Raw genomic sequence first — 14,631 nt, 5'->3', positions numbered from 1 at the left:
ATAGATAATTAGGTGGTTCCTGACTTTTTTTTTGCTTAGTGAAAAAATAATGGTCTTTCTCCCACTGAACCTCAGTGGGATCCCTCTGTGGGAATGGGACGCTGGTCTAGTTACTGATGCATTGCACCCACAGCTCAATGCCCAAGATTGGTATATGTAGCACGTGCTCAATAAAATGATGTGGGGGTGAATGAAGACTAACTGAATAAACCACATGGTATCAGTTTGAGCACAAAGACGGGATTTTTTGTGGAAACCCCTTAAGCAAAGGGGCAGGCAGGCCCTGAGTGGAACCCAGGGGTCTATGCCTGAATCAGAATGGATTCAAATACCAGTTGTCCCACATATGTGACTTTAAACAACTACTTAGTCTCTCTTTGCTTCACTGATCTCATCTATAAAATGAGTATAATACCGGCACCTGGTTCACAGTGGCTGTGAGAATTAAATGACTGAATATATACAAATGTCTCCACATGGGCCTAGCACATCAGCCTGAGAGTAATAGAATTAGTAATAGAATGAAATCATCTGGGGATCCCTGGGTGGCTCGGCGGTTTGGCGCCTGCCTTTGGTCCAGGGTGCGATCCTGGAGTCCTGGGATCGAGTCCTGCATGGAGCCTGCTTCTCCCTCCTCCTGTGTCTCTCCCTCTCTCTCTCTGTCTATCATGAATAAATAAATAAATAAATCTTAAAAAAAAAAAAGAATGAGAACATCTCAACTCACCCTTGTAAGTGTGCCCCAAGGATGATGCTTCTCACAGGGTGACACCACTAAAACGAGGACCTTCTGGCCTTGCATTTGTGGTGGTTATTGTTGGTTTGATTTGCTTTGAAGGGGTCAGTTTTGCTCCTGAAGAATCAGCTTCCCCCTTAAGGAGAATATTTACATGCACAGCCTATCACCATGGAGACAGTCAACAGTTGGCAATCCAAGATCACATCACTTCTCCCTGGAGGCTGAAAGTAGACTCTCAGGCCATTTTTGTGAAACTGGCAGGGTGTCACATACACGCACCCAGAAGGGTGACTGGGAAGATGAAGAAGACTCCTTAAACTCAGCAACTGCATAACGTCTCCCCACTCCCGAAGCCTGAAACTGTGTCAAGTCAGAAGACTTGGAGCAAACAGCTACCATGCAGTTTTTGAGTGCAGTAAGTCCACACCCATTCTCTACCCCAAGCTGGAAGGTTGAGACCAAGTATTCAACCCGAGTGCTCACTGGAAACTGGGTGGAAGAGAGGAGGAAGGTAAGGAACCCCTGGGGGAAATGGACAGAGGGCTTAGGGATGGCCTGGCAGGCAGAGGTAGGAATGAGGTCATTACGATTTCCAAATTAAGGGCCACAGGTGGTTATGTCTTAAGAATGTGGTAATAGAGTCTGTGCTCTTCACAGAGGAGTTACATTCAAGCAATCATTAAGGTCCCCGTGAAATCTTGAAAATGCTGTAGCAGAGTTGTCAACAGAGTTGTGACTCACAGCATTGCTTTCAGCGGAGTGTGCCTAGGCATCTGGCGTTCCTTGTTCCTAATTCCTCTGTACCTTGAGATGAAGAACACCTGCTATATCCCGGGCCTGGCCCTTCCCAGAGTGTGGTACTTACCGCCCCCCCCCCCCTCGCCCTGATGTCCCGGGATGAGCTGCTGCCCTCTGACACCTGTTCCACTACCTTGCCCTGCCTGAGCATTTCAGTTTTTACTTTCAAAACAGAACACATGGGCTCTTGGTGTCCCCACGTGCTTTAAAGGCCAACACAAAAATACTTTGCCCGAATTGGCCTACTTGAAATTGAGTATCTTTATTTGTGACAATCAAGACCGAGCCACTTAAATTTCTGCAGAGACATGTCGATATCCTTCCATCTTCTCGGGAAATGGGCAAGGAAAGTAGGGTGATATATAATTGGCAGCTTTGGTGTAAGCATGGGGAAGGTTGATGGTGACTTCTGAGAACTGGAAAAGGCTGTTTTCAGGGAGAACATAGGCATTCACCACCCCTCCAGCTAAATGTGGCCTGTGGCCATTGTTCGCTCTCATTGCACTTGGCCTTATTTGGGGAGCAGGTGTGTGTAAGGGAAGGTCCAAGAGCAAGGAGGACTGGCTGAGCAATCCCTCTAGGATACTATCAGTTACTCCTATGCCCAGAAGAGATTGCATAAAGAGAGCAGAGTTGGAGTGATATGAGAATAAGCTCTAGCTCCTTATTCTCCCACAGAAACACTTAAAAAACAAACAAACAAACAAACAACTATAGCCTACCTAAAATAACTATGGAAGAGCTCTGAAAAGCTGTCAGAGGTCCGCAGCAACCACACAAATGGCCAGTTTAGAAAAAGTCACATTCAACATGGTAGGAAATGCCATGGTATTTTTACTTGCTTTTTTCTCATTTTCTCCTTAGAACAGCATGGTGTAGGGTAAGAGAAGCAATGGCTCAGCTCCCAGTTCCCTCCCTTGAACCCAGAAATAGTGGAGCAACATTTTATTTTATTTTATTCTTTATTTTAATTTTTTAGAGCAATATTTTAATCTGTCTAGACGCTGCTTGAGGAATTTGTGTCTCTGTTTTGCTTAACCTAGAGCTCAAATAGGGGGAAATGTCATAGTTCATGTTTCAGGCTAAGAAAAGCTGTTAAAAGTGGGGGTGGTTACAGTTGGTGAAAGCTTCTAGGGCACAACAGACCTGTGGAGGTCTGAGGCCAGAGATTACAGGTGGATTGAATGCAACAGAACAGAAAAGGCCTTGAGAAGAAGCAGGAAATACACTCTTTGGGAAAATAAGGCATTTAAATATAGCTGTGTATAAAGATTAAATAAAAAACACACCACACACACACACACACACACACACACACACACACACGGGTTCAGGCAAGATGTAAGTTCAGAAAACTTCTGAGAACTTAAGCCTTCACTTACCTTGGAACATGACCTGTTAGTGGAGACCCTCCTTTAAATGGACTGGACAAAAACTTTAAAACAACCACCTCGAATATGCATAAAGAGCTCAAAGAAAACATGAGCAAGAACTAAAGGAAATTGGGAAAATAATATATGAACAAAATGAGAGTATCAATAAAAAATAGAAATTATAAAAAATATCAACAGAAATTATGGAATCGACAAATACAATAACTACATTGAAAAAATTCATTAGAGGTGTTTGACAGTGGACTTGAACAGGCTGAAGAAAGAATCAGAGGACTTGAAGAGAGATCATTTGAAATTCTTGAGTCTGAGAAGGAAAAAGAAAAAGGAATAAAGAAATGAGAACAGGGTCACCATTGTGTAGACCAGTATACATATTATGGGAGAAAAAAGAGAGAAGAGCAGAAAGAATATTTGAAGAAATAATGGCTGAAAATTTTCTAAATTAAAAAAAAAAGACATGGGTGTACAAATCCAAGAAGCTCCATAAACTCCAGTAGGAAACATCTGGAAAGACCCACACAAAAGACATATACTCAACCTGTTGAGATCAAAATGACTCAAGTACGAAGCAGCCTTTATAAGATTATTAGATTATAAGATTATCAGTAGATTTCTCAGCAGAAATCTTGCAGGCCGAAAGGAGGTAGGGTGATATATTTAAATGATAACCCCAAAAAACCAACCCAACATACACACACACTTACCAACTGAGAATACTATAGCTAGCAAAACCAATTTTTGAAAATGAAGGAAAAACTAAAGCATCCTCAGATAAACCAAAGCTGAAGGAGTTCATTACCACTAGGCCTGCCCTATAAGAAATGGAGCAATGAGGGGATCCCTGGGTGGCTCAGCGGTTCAGCGTCTGCTTTCGGCCCAGGGTGTGATTCTGGAGTCCCGGGATCAAGTCCCGCATCAGGCTCCCTGTATGGAGCCTGCTCCTCCCTCTGCCAGCCCCCTCTCTGTTTATCATGAACAAATAAATAAAATCTTAAAAAAAAAAAAAGAAATGGAGCAATGCTAGACTGTCACTCAAAGCCACATGAAATAAAGACCCCTGGTAAAGATAAACACGTGGACAAATATAAAAACCACTATTATCATAATTTTGGTTTGTAACTCCACTATTTCTATGGGATTTAAAAAACAAATGCATAAAAATAATTATAAATCCGTGTTAATGGGTGCAAAATATATCAGCTTGGAGTTTATGACACCAGTAACATAAAATGGGAGATGGAAGGGCTGTAAAAAAAAAAAAAAAGTTTTAATATATGAGCTAAGTCAAATTGGTGTCAATTTAAAATAGGTTGTTAAAAAAAGATTGTTTTAACTTCAGGATGTTATATGCAATCCTCGTGATAACTACAAAAAAATAGCTCTAGAATATACACGAAAGGAAATGAGGAGGAAATAAAAATTGTCACTGAAAATAATCAACACAAACAAAGTTAGTAACGGAGGAAATGAGGGACAAAAAAAAAAAAAAATCCTGTAAGAAAACAAATAATAAAATGGCAGAAGAAAGTCCTCCCCTGACAGTAATTACTTTAAATGTAAATAGATTAACCTTTCAATCAAAAGGCATGGAATGGCAAAATGAGGGGGGGGGGACCCAAAACCTAGGATGCAACTATATTCCATTTATGAGACTGTCTTTATTTTTTGTATATGTTTTTATTGGAGTTCGATTTGCCAACATACAGCATCATGCCCAGTGCCCATCCCGTCATGTGCCCCCCTCAGTGCCCGTCACCCAGGCACCCCAACCCCCGCCCACCTCCCCTTCCACTGCCCCTTGGTTGCTTCCCAGAGTCAGGAGTCTCCCTGGTTTGTCTCCCCCTCTGATGTTTCCCCCTCAGCTCCCCTCCCTCCCCTGCAATCCTTTCCCCTATGTCATATTCCCCGTGTGAGTGAGACCATATGCTCATTGTCCTTCTCCAACTGACTCCACGCAGCATCACCCCCTCCAGCTCCAGCCACGTCGAAGCAAATGCTGGGTGGTCGTCGTTTCTGGCGGCTGAGTGATACCCCCTGTACACAGGCCACGGCTTCTCTATCCATCATCTGTTGATGGACATTGAGGCTCCTCCCACAGTTGGGCTACTGTGGACATTGCTGCTATAAACATCGGGGTGCAGGTGTCCCGGCGTTTCACTGCATCTGTATCTTTGGGGTAAATCCTCAGCAGTGCAATTGCTGGGTCGTAGGGCAGGTCTATTTTTAACTCTTTGAGGAACCTCCACACAGTTTTCCAGAGTGGCTGCACCAGGTCACATTCCCACCAACAGTGCAAGAGGGTCCCCCCTTCCCCACATCCTCGCCAACATTTGTTGTCTCCTGCCTTGTTAATTTTCCCCATTCTCACTGGTGTGAGGTGGGATCTCATTGTGGTTTTGATTTGTATTTCCCTGATGGCCAGTGATGCGGAGCATTTTCTCTTGTGCTTGTTGGCCATGTCTATGTCTTCCTCTGTGAGATTTCTCTTCATGTCTTTTGCCCATTTCATGATTGGATTGTTTGTTTCTTTGCTGTTGAGTTGAATAAGTTCTTTATAGATCTTGGATACTAGCCCTTTATCTGATAGGTCATTTGCAAATATCTTCTCGCATCTGTAGGTTGTCTTTTAGTTTTGTTGACTGTTTCTTTTGCTGCGCAGAAGCTTTTTTATCTTAAGTCCCAATAGTTCATTTTTGCTTTTGTTTCTCTTGCCTTCGTGGATGTATCTTGCAAGAAGTTGCTGTGGCCAAGTTCAGAAAGGGTGTTGCCTGTGTTCTCCTCTAGGATTTTGATAGATTCTTGTCTCACATTTAGATCATTCATCCATTTTGAGTTTATCTATGTGTACGGTGTAAGACAATGGTCTAATTTCATTCTTCTGCACGTGGCTGTCCCAATTTTCCGAGCACCATTTATTGAAGAGACTGTCCTTTTTCCAGTGGATAGTCTTTCCTGCTTTGTTGAATATTAGTTGACCATAGAGTTGAGGGTCCATTTCCAGGTTCTCTATTCTGTTCCATTGATCTATGTGTCTGTTTTTATGCCAGGGCCACACTGTCTTGATGATCACAGCTTTGTAGCACAACTTGAAATCCAGCATTGTGATGCCCTCGGCTCTGGTTTTCTTTTTCAATATTCCCCTGGCTTTTTGGGGTCTTTTCTGATTCCACACAAATCTTAAGATTATTTGTTCCAACTCTCTGGATAAAGTCCATGGTATTTTGATAAGGATTTCATTGAACGTGTAGATATGACACTGTCTTTAAATCTAAGGGCATGCATAGGTTGAAAGGGAAAAGACCGAAAAAGATACCCATCCAAATAGCAACCAAAAGAGAGTAGATTGGCTATACTGATTCATAGAAAAAAAATAGGCTTTAAGTAAAAAATTGTTATAAGAGCCAAAAAATGACAGTATGTATTGAAGAAAGAGCATGAAGGAATGGAAAATCTGAATAGATGTATAGCTAGTAAGGAACGAAAACATCTCCAAAATAAAAGTTCATGACTAGATGGCTTCACTTCTTTCCTCTAAGATCAGGAATGAGAATGTCTGCTTTGCCAGTTCTATTCAACACAGCATTATAAGTTCTAGCCAGGGCAATCAGGCAAGAAAAAGAAATAAAAAGCACAGAAATGGGAAAGGAATAAGTAAAATTATCTCTGTTTGCAGATGACAGGATCTTATTTGTATCAAACCTTAGAAACAACACATACGCAAACAAAACAAACGAAAAACCCAGAAAAAACTATCAAAGCTAATAAATGATTTTAGCAAAGTAGCAAGATAAAAATCAACATGCAAAAATCAGTTGTATTTCTATACACTGACAATGACCAATTCTACTTACAATAACACTAAAAAGAATAAAATACTTAGGAACAAACTTAACTACAGAGGCAAAACTACAAAATATTGTTGAAAGAAATAAAGCATACCAATAGGTGGAAAGATGTCCTATGTTCATGGATTGGAAGACATAATATTGTTAAGACATCAATACTACCTAAAAATGGCCTGCAAAATCAACACAGTCCTTATGATTTCGGGTTTTTTCTTTTTCTTTTCTTTTCTTTTTTTTTTTTTGCAAAAATTAAAAAATCCACCCTAGAATTCATTGGAATCTCAAGAAACTGAATAGTCAAAAAAATCTTGAAAAGAAGTACAGAGTTGGAGGACCCATGTTCTCTGATTTCAAAAATTACTACAAAGCTACAGTAACCAAATATTGGGATACTGGCATAAAGGCAGACATATAAACTAATGGTATAGGATAAAGAGCTCAGAAATAAGCCCTCACATATCTGGCCAAATGATTTCAGCAGAGATGGCAAAATCGTTCAACGGCAAAAGGACAGTCTTTTCAACTAACGGTGCTGAGAAAACTGCATAACCAAATGTGAAAGAGTGAAATTGGACCCTTACCTTATACTACATACAAAAATTAATTCAAAATGGATCAAAAACCTAGCTAAAACTGTAAAACTCTTAGAAGAAAACAGAGAAGAAAAGCTTCGTGACATTGAATTTGGCAATGATTGTTTTGGAGAGGATACCAAAATCATAGATAACAAAGGAAAAAAATAGATCAATTGGATTTTACTCAAAATTGAAGACTTTTACGCATCAAAGAACAGTATCAACAGAATGAAACGATAAGTCATGGAATGGGAGAAAATGCTTGCAAATCTTATATATTACAAAGGATTAATATCCAAGATATATAAAGAACTACAATTCAATGACAAAAAACCCCAAACGATTAAAAATGGGGGAAAAATTTTTGAACAGATATTCCTCTAAGTTATGCAAATGGACAATAAGCACATGAAAAGATGCCCAACATCACCATTCATTAGGGAAAAGCAAATCAAAACTGTAAGATACCACTTTGCACACATTAGGATGACTATGGTTAAAAAAAAAAAAAAGAAAAAGAAAGTAGTAGGTGTTGGGAAGGACGTGGAGAAACTGGAACCCTTGTGCATGATCAGCGGGAATGTAAAACAGTACACCTGCTCTGGTGGACAGTATGGCAATTGCTTGAAAACAGTAAGTGTAGAATGACCATACGATCCAGCAATTCCATTCCTGGGTTTATACCCAAAAGAACCCAAAGTGGGATTTGGAAGAGAGAGATTCGCACATCCATGCTCACATTATTCACAGTGTGGGATGGATAAGCAAAACGTAGCGCATGCATACAATGAAGCAGTCATTATTCAGCCTTTAAAAGGAAGAAAATTCTTACACAGGCTACAATGGGGGTAAACCTCGAAGACGCTATGCTAAGTGAAATAAGCCAGGCATCAAAGACAGACGCTGTATACGATTCCACTCGCATGGGGTCCCTAGAGCGGTCCAATTCGTAGAGACAGAAAGCAGAATGGTGGGTGCCAGGGGCTGCGGGAGGGAGCTGTCTAAGGGGTTCAGAGTTTGAGAAGATGATGAAGTTCTGGAGACAGATGATGATGATGGTTGCACAACCACGTACGTGTACTTCATGCTACAGAACTCTGTATGTAAAAATGATTAAAATGGTAAGTTTTGTTATGTATATTTGACCACAGTAAAATTTTAAAAAGTGAACCAGGAAACAAAAGATGGGGGGTGGGGGAGAGTGGAAAACAGAGAAGCAAGAGAGAGGAAGGAGGCAAGCAGGAGGGACAAACGGAGAGAGAAGTCGAAGGGAACAGGTGCAGACATGAGGAATGGTCAGGTGCCCCAGTAACAGCTTTCCTGAGGGATGGGGTGCCCAGTGCCTGAGCGATGGTCCTTTGCAAACTCTGGAGGGGAGGGAGCAAAATGAAGCCTGCATTGTGCAGGATGCCCTGGGGGGGAGGGGATGCTCCAGAAGCGTGAGAAGGTGCGTCGCATGAGTCATCCTGAATATTTCATCTTTTCCAGTTCACCAAAGCCACTGAGAAAACACCTCAGAGCATTTACAGAAAAGAGTATGTGCCCTTCCCAGGCCACAGGCCGGACCAGATCTCCAGGTGGTATGGCAAGAGGAGAGTTGAGGTAGGAGGAGTGGGGGCCCCACACTCAGGCCTGGGCTCCCCCAGCGCTCAGGAGACACCAATGGCCAGCTCCATCCCCTCGGGGGCAGGGGACTAGTCCCCAGAGCACTCCCCCAACCGGGGGCTGCAGTTGGCCTCACCTTCATTTACAATCCGCCAAATCTCAGGCTGGTAGCCTTCCCCCTGCCCTGTCCCAGCGCTTCCCGGGTCCCCTCCCTGTTCCTCCACACTCTCCCAACAGGGTGTAGGTAAAGGGTGTAGGGACCAAAGCAACAAACAATGGAGGGGAACACGGTGGGGGATCGCATCAGGCCCTCCGGAGGCCTTATGTGGATGCTTGGATGGGAGTATTTTGTATCATCTGTGCCCCAGCTTCCTGGCCTTTTTTTTTTTTTTTTTTTTTAAAGATTTTTAACATTTATCTATTCATGAGAGACACAGAGAGAGAGGCAGAGACACAGGCAGAGGGAGAAGCAGGCTCCCTGCGGGGAGCCCAACTTGGGACTAGATCCCAGGACTCCAGGGTCACACCGTGGGCTGCAGGCGGTGCTAAACCACTGAGCCATCCGGGCTGCCCTGGCCTTTTGTATAAAAAGTCAAGGACCATTCCCCCTGAGGGGGGCACGTGACGGGATGAGCACTGGGTGTTATACTATATGTTGGCAAATCGAACCCCAATAAAAAATAATACAAAAATAATAATAATAAATAAAAAGGGAGTGCCGGGCTGCGAGCCGCTGTGTTGCAGCCCGCCCCCCCCAGCAGGAAGCGGCCACTGCGACCTCAGGACACACCTGCCCCACCCCGCCCCCACCCCCATACCTGCCTAAACTCAGGGTGGACATTGTTGGAACGGGAGCATTTTGGAGCTGGAAGGGACCCAGGAGGTTGTTCCGCTCCCAGCACCCTCATTTTCAAGTAAAAAGTGCCCCGGGTGAGGCGGATGTCTTGTCCCAGACTGTGTAGCTGGTGGGTAAGGGGCTAAGCAGGTGGCTGATGGGCAAATCACGCAGGAAGTGTCCTCGAATCCCCCCTCCTGGTCTGCTGGGGTCGCCTCTCTGCCGCCTGCATTTGGGAGCCGTCTCCGTATAAACAGCGCCCAAGTTTCAGCCCCGAGCTGGCATCTCCGGATGGCACCGACATCCCCGGGACGCGCTGACGCTCTGCGGCTGCCGATCTTTACCATTAGTGTGCGCTGAAGGCACAAACGCACGTTAACGTAAGGAAGTCAGGATAAGAACCCAGGATCTGGGGCTCCCGGTGCCCAAGCATCGGTATAGATGAGGCTCTCGGCCTAGTTCTCAATACACATTAGTGCCCTCTGGACTCATTACAGACCCCTGATGAGGAGATAACCGCACACACGTATATAGAATCCGGTTAAGGGGCGCTTGGTTGCTGAGTCCGTTAAGCATCTGAACCCTGGTTTTGGCTCAGGTCGTGATTGTGGGGTGGCTGAGATCAAGCCCCGAGTTGGGCTCTGCGCTCGGTGGGGAGTCTGCTTAACATTCTCCCTCTCTCTCTCTCTCTTTCTCTAAAATAGTGAATAAATAAATCTTTATATAATCTGGTTAAAATTAAGGACCCCCCCCCCCCCCCCCCCGCAAACACATACACAAAATAGAGCCATGTAATCAGATATTCACTTCGAAGGACTCCGTTCAAATCTGTGTGCCGGGGACCCTGGACGTCGCTCGGCTTCACTCGGCCCTTCCTCCTGGGACACCCGGCCCCCATCCCCGCTTTGCACTTCCTTCCTGGCCAAATGCTGATGCGCCCCTTAAATCGAGATAGACTAGACGGGGTTAGCATCCCCCAGAGGACCCCCTCCCTGTGCTCCCCGCCCCAGGCAGGTATATTCATCACATTTTTTTTATGTTCTGTATTTTAGATGGTTTGTTGTCTTAGGGGCCGTGCTAATCCTGGCCAGACTGCCCTCCCGGGGCTAGCGAGTTCCTACAGACAGTAAACAGCCTGCCCGGAGGCACACCTTTGGGATACAGGCCAACCAATCCAGAGCCCACACCCACCTCTTTTGTGTAAGGCTCACATGCCAAGCCAACATCCCTTTGCCCTAAATCACTGCAGGGCCGGGCACCTACAACCAGAGGCACCCCTTTAACCCAGAGCCTGCTGAAATCATTCAAACGCTGCAATCCTAACCGTCTCAGCCTCCCTACCCTGCCTCACCTGTTCCTTCCCTTGGAAACCACATGGACGCCCCGGGCCATGCTCTCTCTCTCTCTCTCTCTCTCTCTGGTCTCTCTGTCTCTCCTGCTCCTTCCGTGAGCCTGGCGCTGCCCTCTGTGGCCCTGTGGGGTGCAGCGGGCCCCCTCCTCTGGGGAACGGAAACTAATAAACTTCCAAGATCGCTTCTTTCAGAGGCAGTTGTCTCTCTACCTGTCACCTAACCATGTCTCATCACAACAAAAATCCTTGCCCCATAACCGAGACAGCAGGGCCAAGCCCCGGATCAGGAAGAGCAGCATGAAAGTCCCCCTCTCTCTTCCCTGCCGTGACACCTCGTCAGCACGTCCCTTGGTTCCTGGGAACCCCTCCAACTTGCCTTCCCGGGCATTGGAAACCCACTCCGGGCACCTGGTGATGTGGCTCTTGGGAACCCCTGCCTAATGTCTGTGCCTGTCCCCCTCGTCTCCCTTTGGCATTGTGATCTGACTTATTTATGGAACCACCACTTGAAATATTATGTGCAGCCGGCACTTCCAGACCACGGCAGACACAGACCTCCCTGTTTGCTCCAGACAGGAGGACAGCCATGGAAATCCACATTATCCTCCCCTGTAAATCAGCCCAGGCCTCCAAGATTCCCTTCCAGGGCCAAGAGGATTTTCTTAGGAAAAGCACTGAAGCAGGCAAACGTCCCAGAGTAAGGAGGACGCGGCTTTCTTCTCCTTGTAAATAACTCCCACCAGAGAAGTTTCCAGCGGAGGGAGCCATAAATCCTTTGCAGGAGAAGGCGATTTATGGGCCGTTCTCTGACTCTTCCCACAGCAACTGACTGCAGTACAAGGTGCACATGCCAGGCCCTGTATTCAACGTCTTGCACCCGCCATGGAAATGGGCACTCGGATGGAGGAGGCTAGAGACAAGTCAGAGGGTGTAGTTGCAGCCCCAAGGGCCGCGGTGGGGTGGCCCCGACCCTCCCGTTCAGCTGCGTGTCCTTTCTTTCCGGCGGGCCCCTGGCAGCCCATTCCAGGGATGAACCCACTTGGCCTGGGTTGGGGGTCCCCAGACGGAGAGCTGAGCGCTGCTAAGCTGGGATGTGTGTGTGGGAGGTGAGCTGGGTGGTGGAGGGCCAGGCAGCTGCGTGTCCCGTGCGGTGGCCCCGAAGGCCCAGGCAGCGACACCCCCAGCGGTCACCGCCACGAGTATGCCTGGCCCCGGGTAACGGCCCCTGCGCCTGTCCCTCCAGGGCCTCCCGCACAGACACCTGCTCGCAGGCCACCAGGAGCCCTGCCGCCGCCATCTGATCAGCACGTACGACGACCATTACAACCGGCATAGTCACAACCCGGCGCTGCCCGCGCGGCGCACCTGGAACAGGCACCAGCTGCTGTGGCTCCCGGAGAGATCGGACTTCCCCCTTCTCGGTACTCGCCATGTGAGGGGCCTCGAGGGGCCACGGCGTCCAGGCCGAGCACAGGGGCCCGACCCGAGGGGCCCGGGCTGAAGGCCTCGCTGGGCACCACGGCAGCACGGTTTACCCGGAGCACAGGTGGCGGGAGCGGCATCCCTGCCCTCAGATCAGTCATCCTGGCATAGTGACTGTTACCTCCAGGTGCCCTGCCCTGATGTGGCACCTGGGGACGGAGAGTGATGAGCAGGGAGGAATTCCTGCCTTTGGGGAGTTGTCATTCCAGTGGGTTGAGGTGGAGGGAGCAGGAGCGTGGATTTGGTCCTTCCAGCAGCAAGGGGTTTTGATAAGATAAGAGGGCGCCTCCATCCGCTTGCCACGCCAGTGCCCTCATTCTTTGCACCAGCTGCCGGGGCTCCGCCCTCGATGCAGAGGGACCGGCTCCACGGTGAGCTGCCTGCCGCCTGCGCTGCGCGCTGCTCCTGCAGGGCTTTCTCCTGGGGCTCGGTCTCCTGAGCCTGGACTGGGGTAGCGCGGCTCCCCAGGAGCCCTCAGGGCCATCCCGACCAGTGGGGGGTCACCTCTCCGAGGACCAGCGGGGAGTGGGCCTGGCCTGAGCCGCCTCCCCGCCTGAGCCGCCTCCCGCGAGCCCTCCTCCCCCCGGAGCCCGCGCCCCACGATCCCCTGGCCAGCCCGCGCCCTGTCCACCCACACCCTGCTTTCTCTTGCAGCTCCCCCTACAAACTATGGACTCTACGAACAGCTGAAGCGGAGGTGGCTGGCACCCAAGGCTGCCCCGCGGGAGAGCATTTACACCTCATCCTACCCCAGCCCGCCCGTGTGTGCTATGTCCCGGCGGGAGCATGCCATCCCCGTGCCCCCCCCTCGCCTGCACCCTGTCCCGCGCCTCTGACAACTGCCACGCCACGGGCAGTGTGGCCAGAACCCACCGGAGCCCCCGGGGCATTGAATCCGGCCCAGGGGCGCTCCCACCCCGCCTCCTAACCCTCGGGTTCCTTTCTTTTCCATCCCACAATTAAAGCTCTTGGGCAGATCGGAGTGTCCTGTGTATGCAGAATTCTGCAGAATGTCAGAGGGCCTCTCCCTCGGTTCTCATGAAGGGAAACTGAGGCCCAGCGAGGTAACATGGCTCAGGCGGGTTCCACAGCGTGGTGCGTACCCTCCAGGAGCGCCAGGTCCATGGGGGGGGAGCCGACTAGGAGACCCACTGCGGAACTCCACGGGAGAGCAGATGTGCCTGCAGGAGAGGCCGTCGGGGTCCCCCCTCCCACCCCGGGCGTGCACTGAACCGGGGGCTTAGAAGGATGGAAGACACACAGCATGTCCCTTCCACCTCTGAGCTCTCAAACCTTTTCCGAGTTTGAGGAGGGGGAGTCAGTGAGTGCTGCAGAGTGAGGATGGCACCCCCAGCGCGACTGGAGAACCGGGGAGCTGCCCTGGCGCAGGGACGTGGTGCTGTCCTCGCCCAGGATGGGGTCCCCTGGTGGAGTCCAGCCTCTGGCTGGAGTGGCCAGCCCGCATCTGCCTTGCCTGCCGGGGCTGTCTCCGAACGGCCTTCCCTGCCTTCTGCCTCCACCCTGATTATCCGCATTAACCGTAAGCGCCATGCGTGGCATATTGCTGGCGCTGAGTGATCCTCGGCTGGACGAACGAATGAACCGTTGTCTCTTGGGGGCTGGACCCCACTCAACCACGACCCGGTCCTGTTCCACACTCCGAGCCTCCATCTAGCTGCTCCCCCAAATCCCTGCCCCAAGGTGGACCTCTGTCCAGACCCCAACCCACCTTGATGCCCAAAGACCCCTTAATCTTCCCAGAACTCAGCTACTCCCACTTCTGAGTCAGAGAGAAGTGGGCCCCCCTAGAATCCTGCCAGCGTCAGAGAGGAAGTCACCTCTCGGCCTGTCCATCCTTTAGAAGCTGGCCGTCCGGCCGTGGAAGGGCATCAGTACAATTCTCGGCCTCCGCCAGCCCATATCACATCTGCCACAACCAACGGTTGTTTATTCTGCTCGGGAGAAAAAGACACGAATGGAAGTATCCTTCCGGGGATCCTTGCCTTA

At 48.5% G+C, this 14,631-nt stretch overlaps 1 protein-coding gene across 2 annotated transcripts; it reads left to right on the top strand.

Annotated features, from left to right (window-relative positions):
- Positions 1 to 962: 962 nt before the first annotated feature.
- Positions 963 to 13,601, top strand: CFAP107 (cilia and flagella associated protein 107). 2 transcript variants are annotated; one of them, XM_026011902.2, is made up of 4 exons: positions 963 to 1,250; positions 8,840 to 8,953; positions 12,386 to 12,563; positions 13,279 to 13,601. In XM_026011902.2, exons 1-4 carry the CDS (start codon positions 1,137 to 1,139, stop codon positions 13,458 to 13,460), a joined length of 588 nt encoding a protein of 195 aa, XP_025867687.1. In that variant the 5' UTR covers positions 963 to 1,136; the 3' UTR covers positions 13,461 to 13,601. The 2 variants fall into 2 exon arrangements, with proteins under 2 accessions (XP_025867687.1, XP_072607257.1); XM_072751156.1 differs by lacking the exon at positions 8,840 to 8,953.
- Positions 13,602 to 14,631: the final 1,030 nt, after the last annotated feature.

The sequence above is a fragment of the Vulpes vulpes genome, chromosome 2 (assembly GCF_048418805.1).
Source record: "Vulpes vulpes isolate BD-2025 chromosome 2, VulVul3, whole genome shotgun sequence".
Classification (NCBI taxonomy): Eukaryota; Metazoa; Chordata; class Mammalia; order Carnivora; family Canidae; genus Vulpes; species Vulpes vulpes.
The sequence above is the reverse complement of the archived record's forward strand: the minus strand, read 5'-3'. Positions and strand labels throughout refer to the sequence as shown.

Bases quoted from the DNA above. Each gene is read 5' to 3' on its own strand.
- CFAP107 (XM_026011902.2), top strand. From the start codon at position 1,137: ATGCAGTTTTTGAGTGCAGTAAGTCCACACCCATTCTCTACCCCAAGC. The intron at 1,251-8,839 runs GTAAGGAACCCC...CATCTTTTCCAG, and splicing joins GGGTGGAAGAGAGGAGGAAG to TTCACCAAAGCCACTGAGAA. The intron at 8,954-12,385 runs GTAGGAGGAGTG...CTGTCCCTCCAG, and splicing joins ATGGCAAGAGGAGAGTTGAG to GGCCTCCCGCACAGACACCT.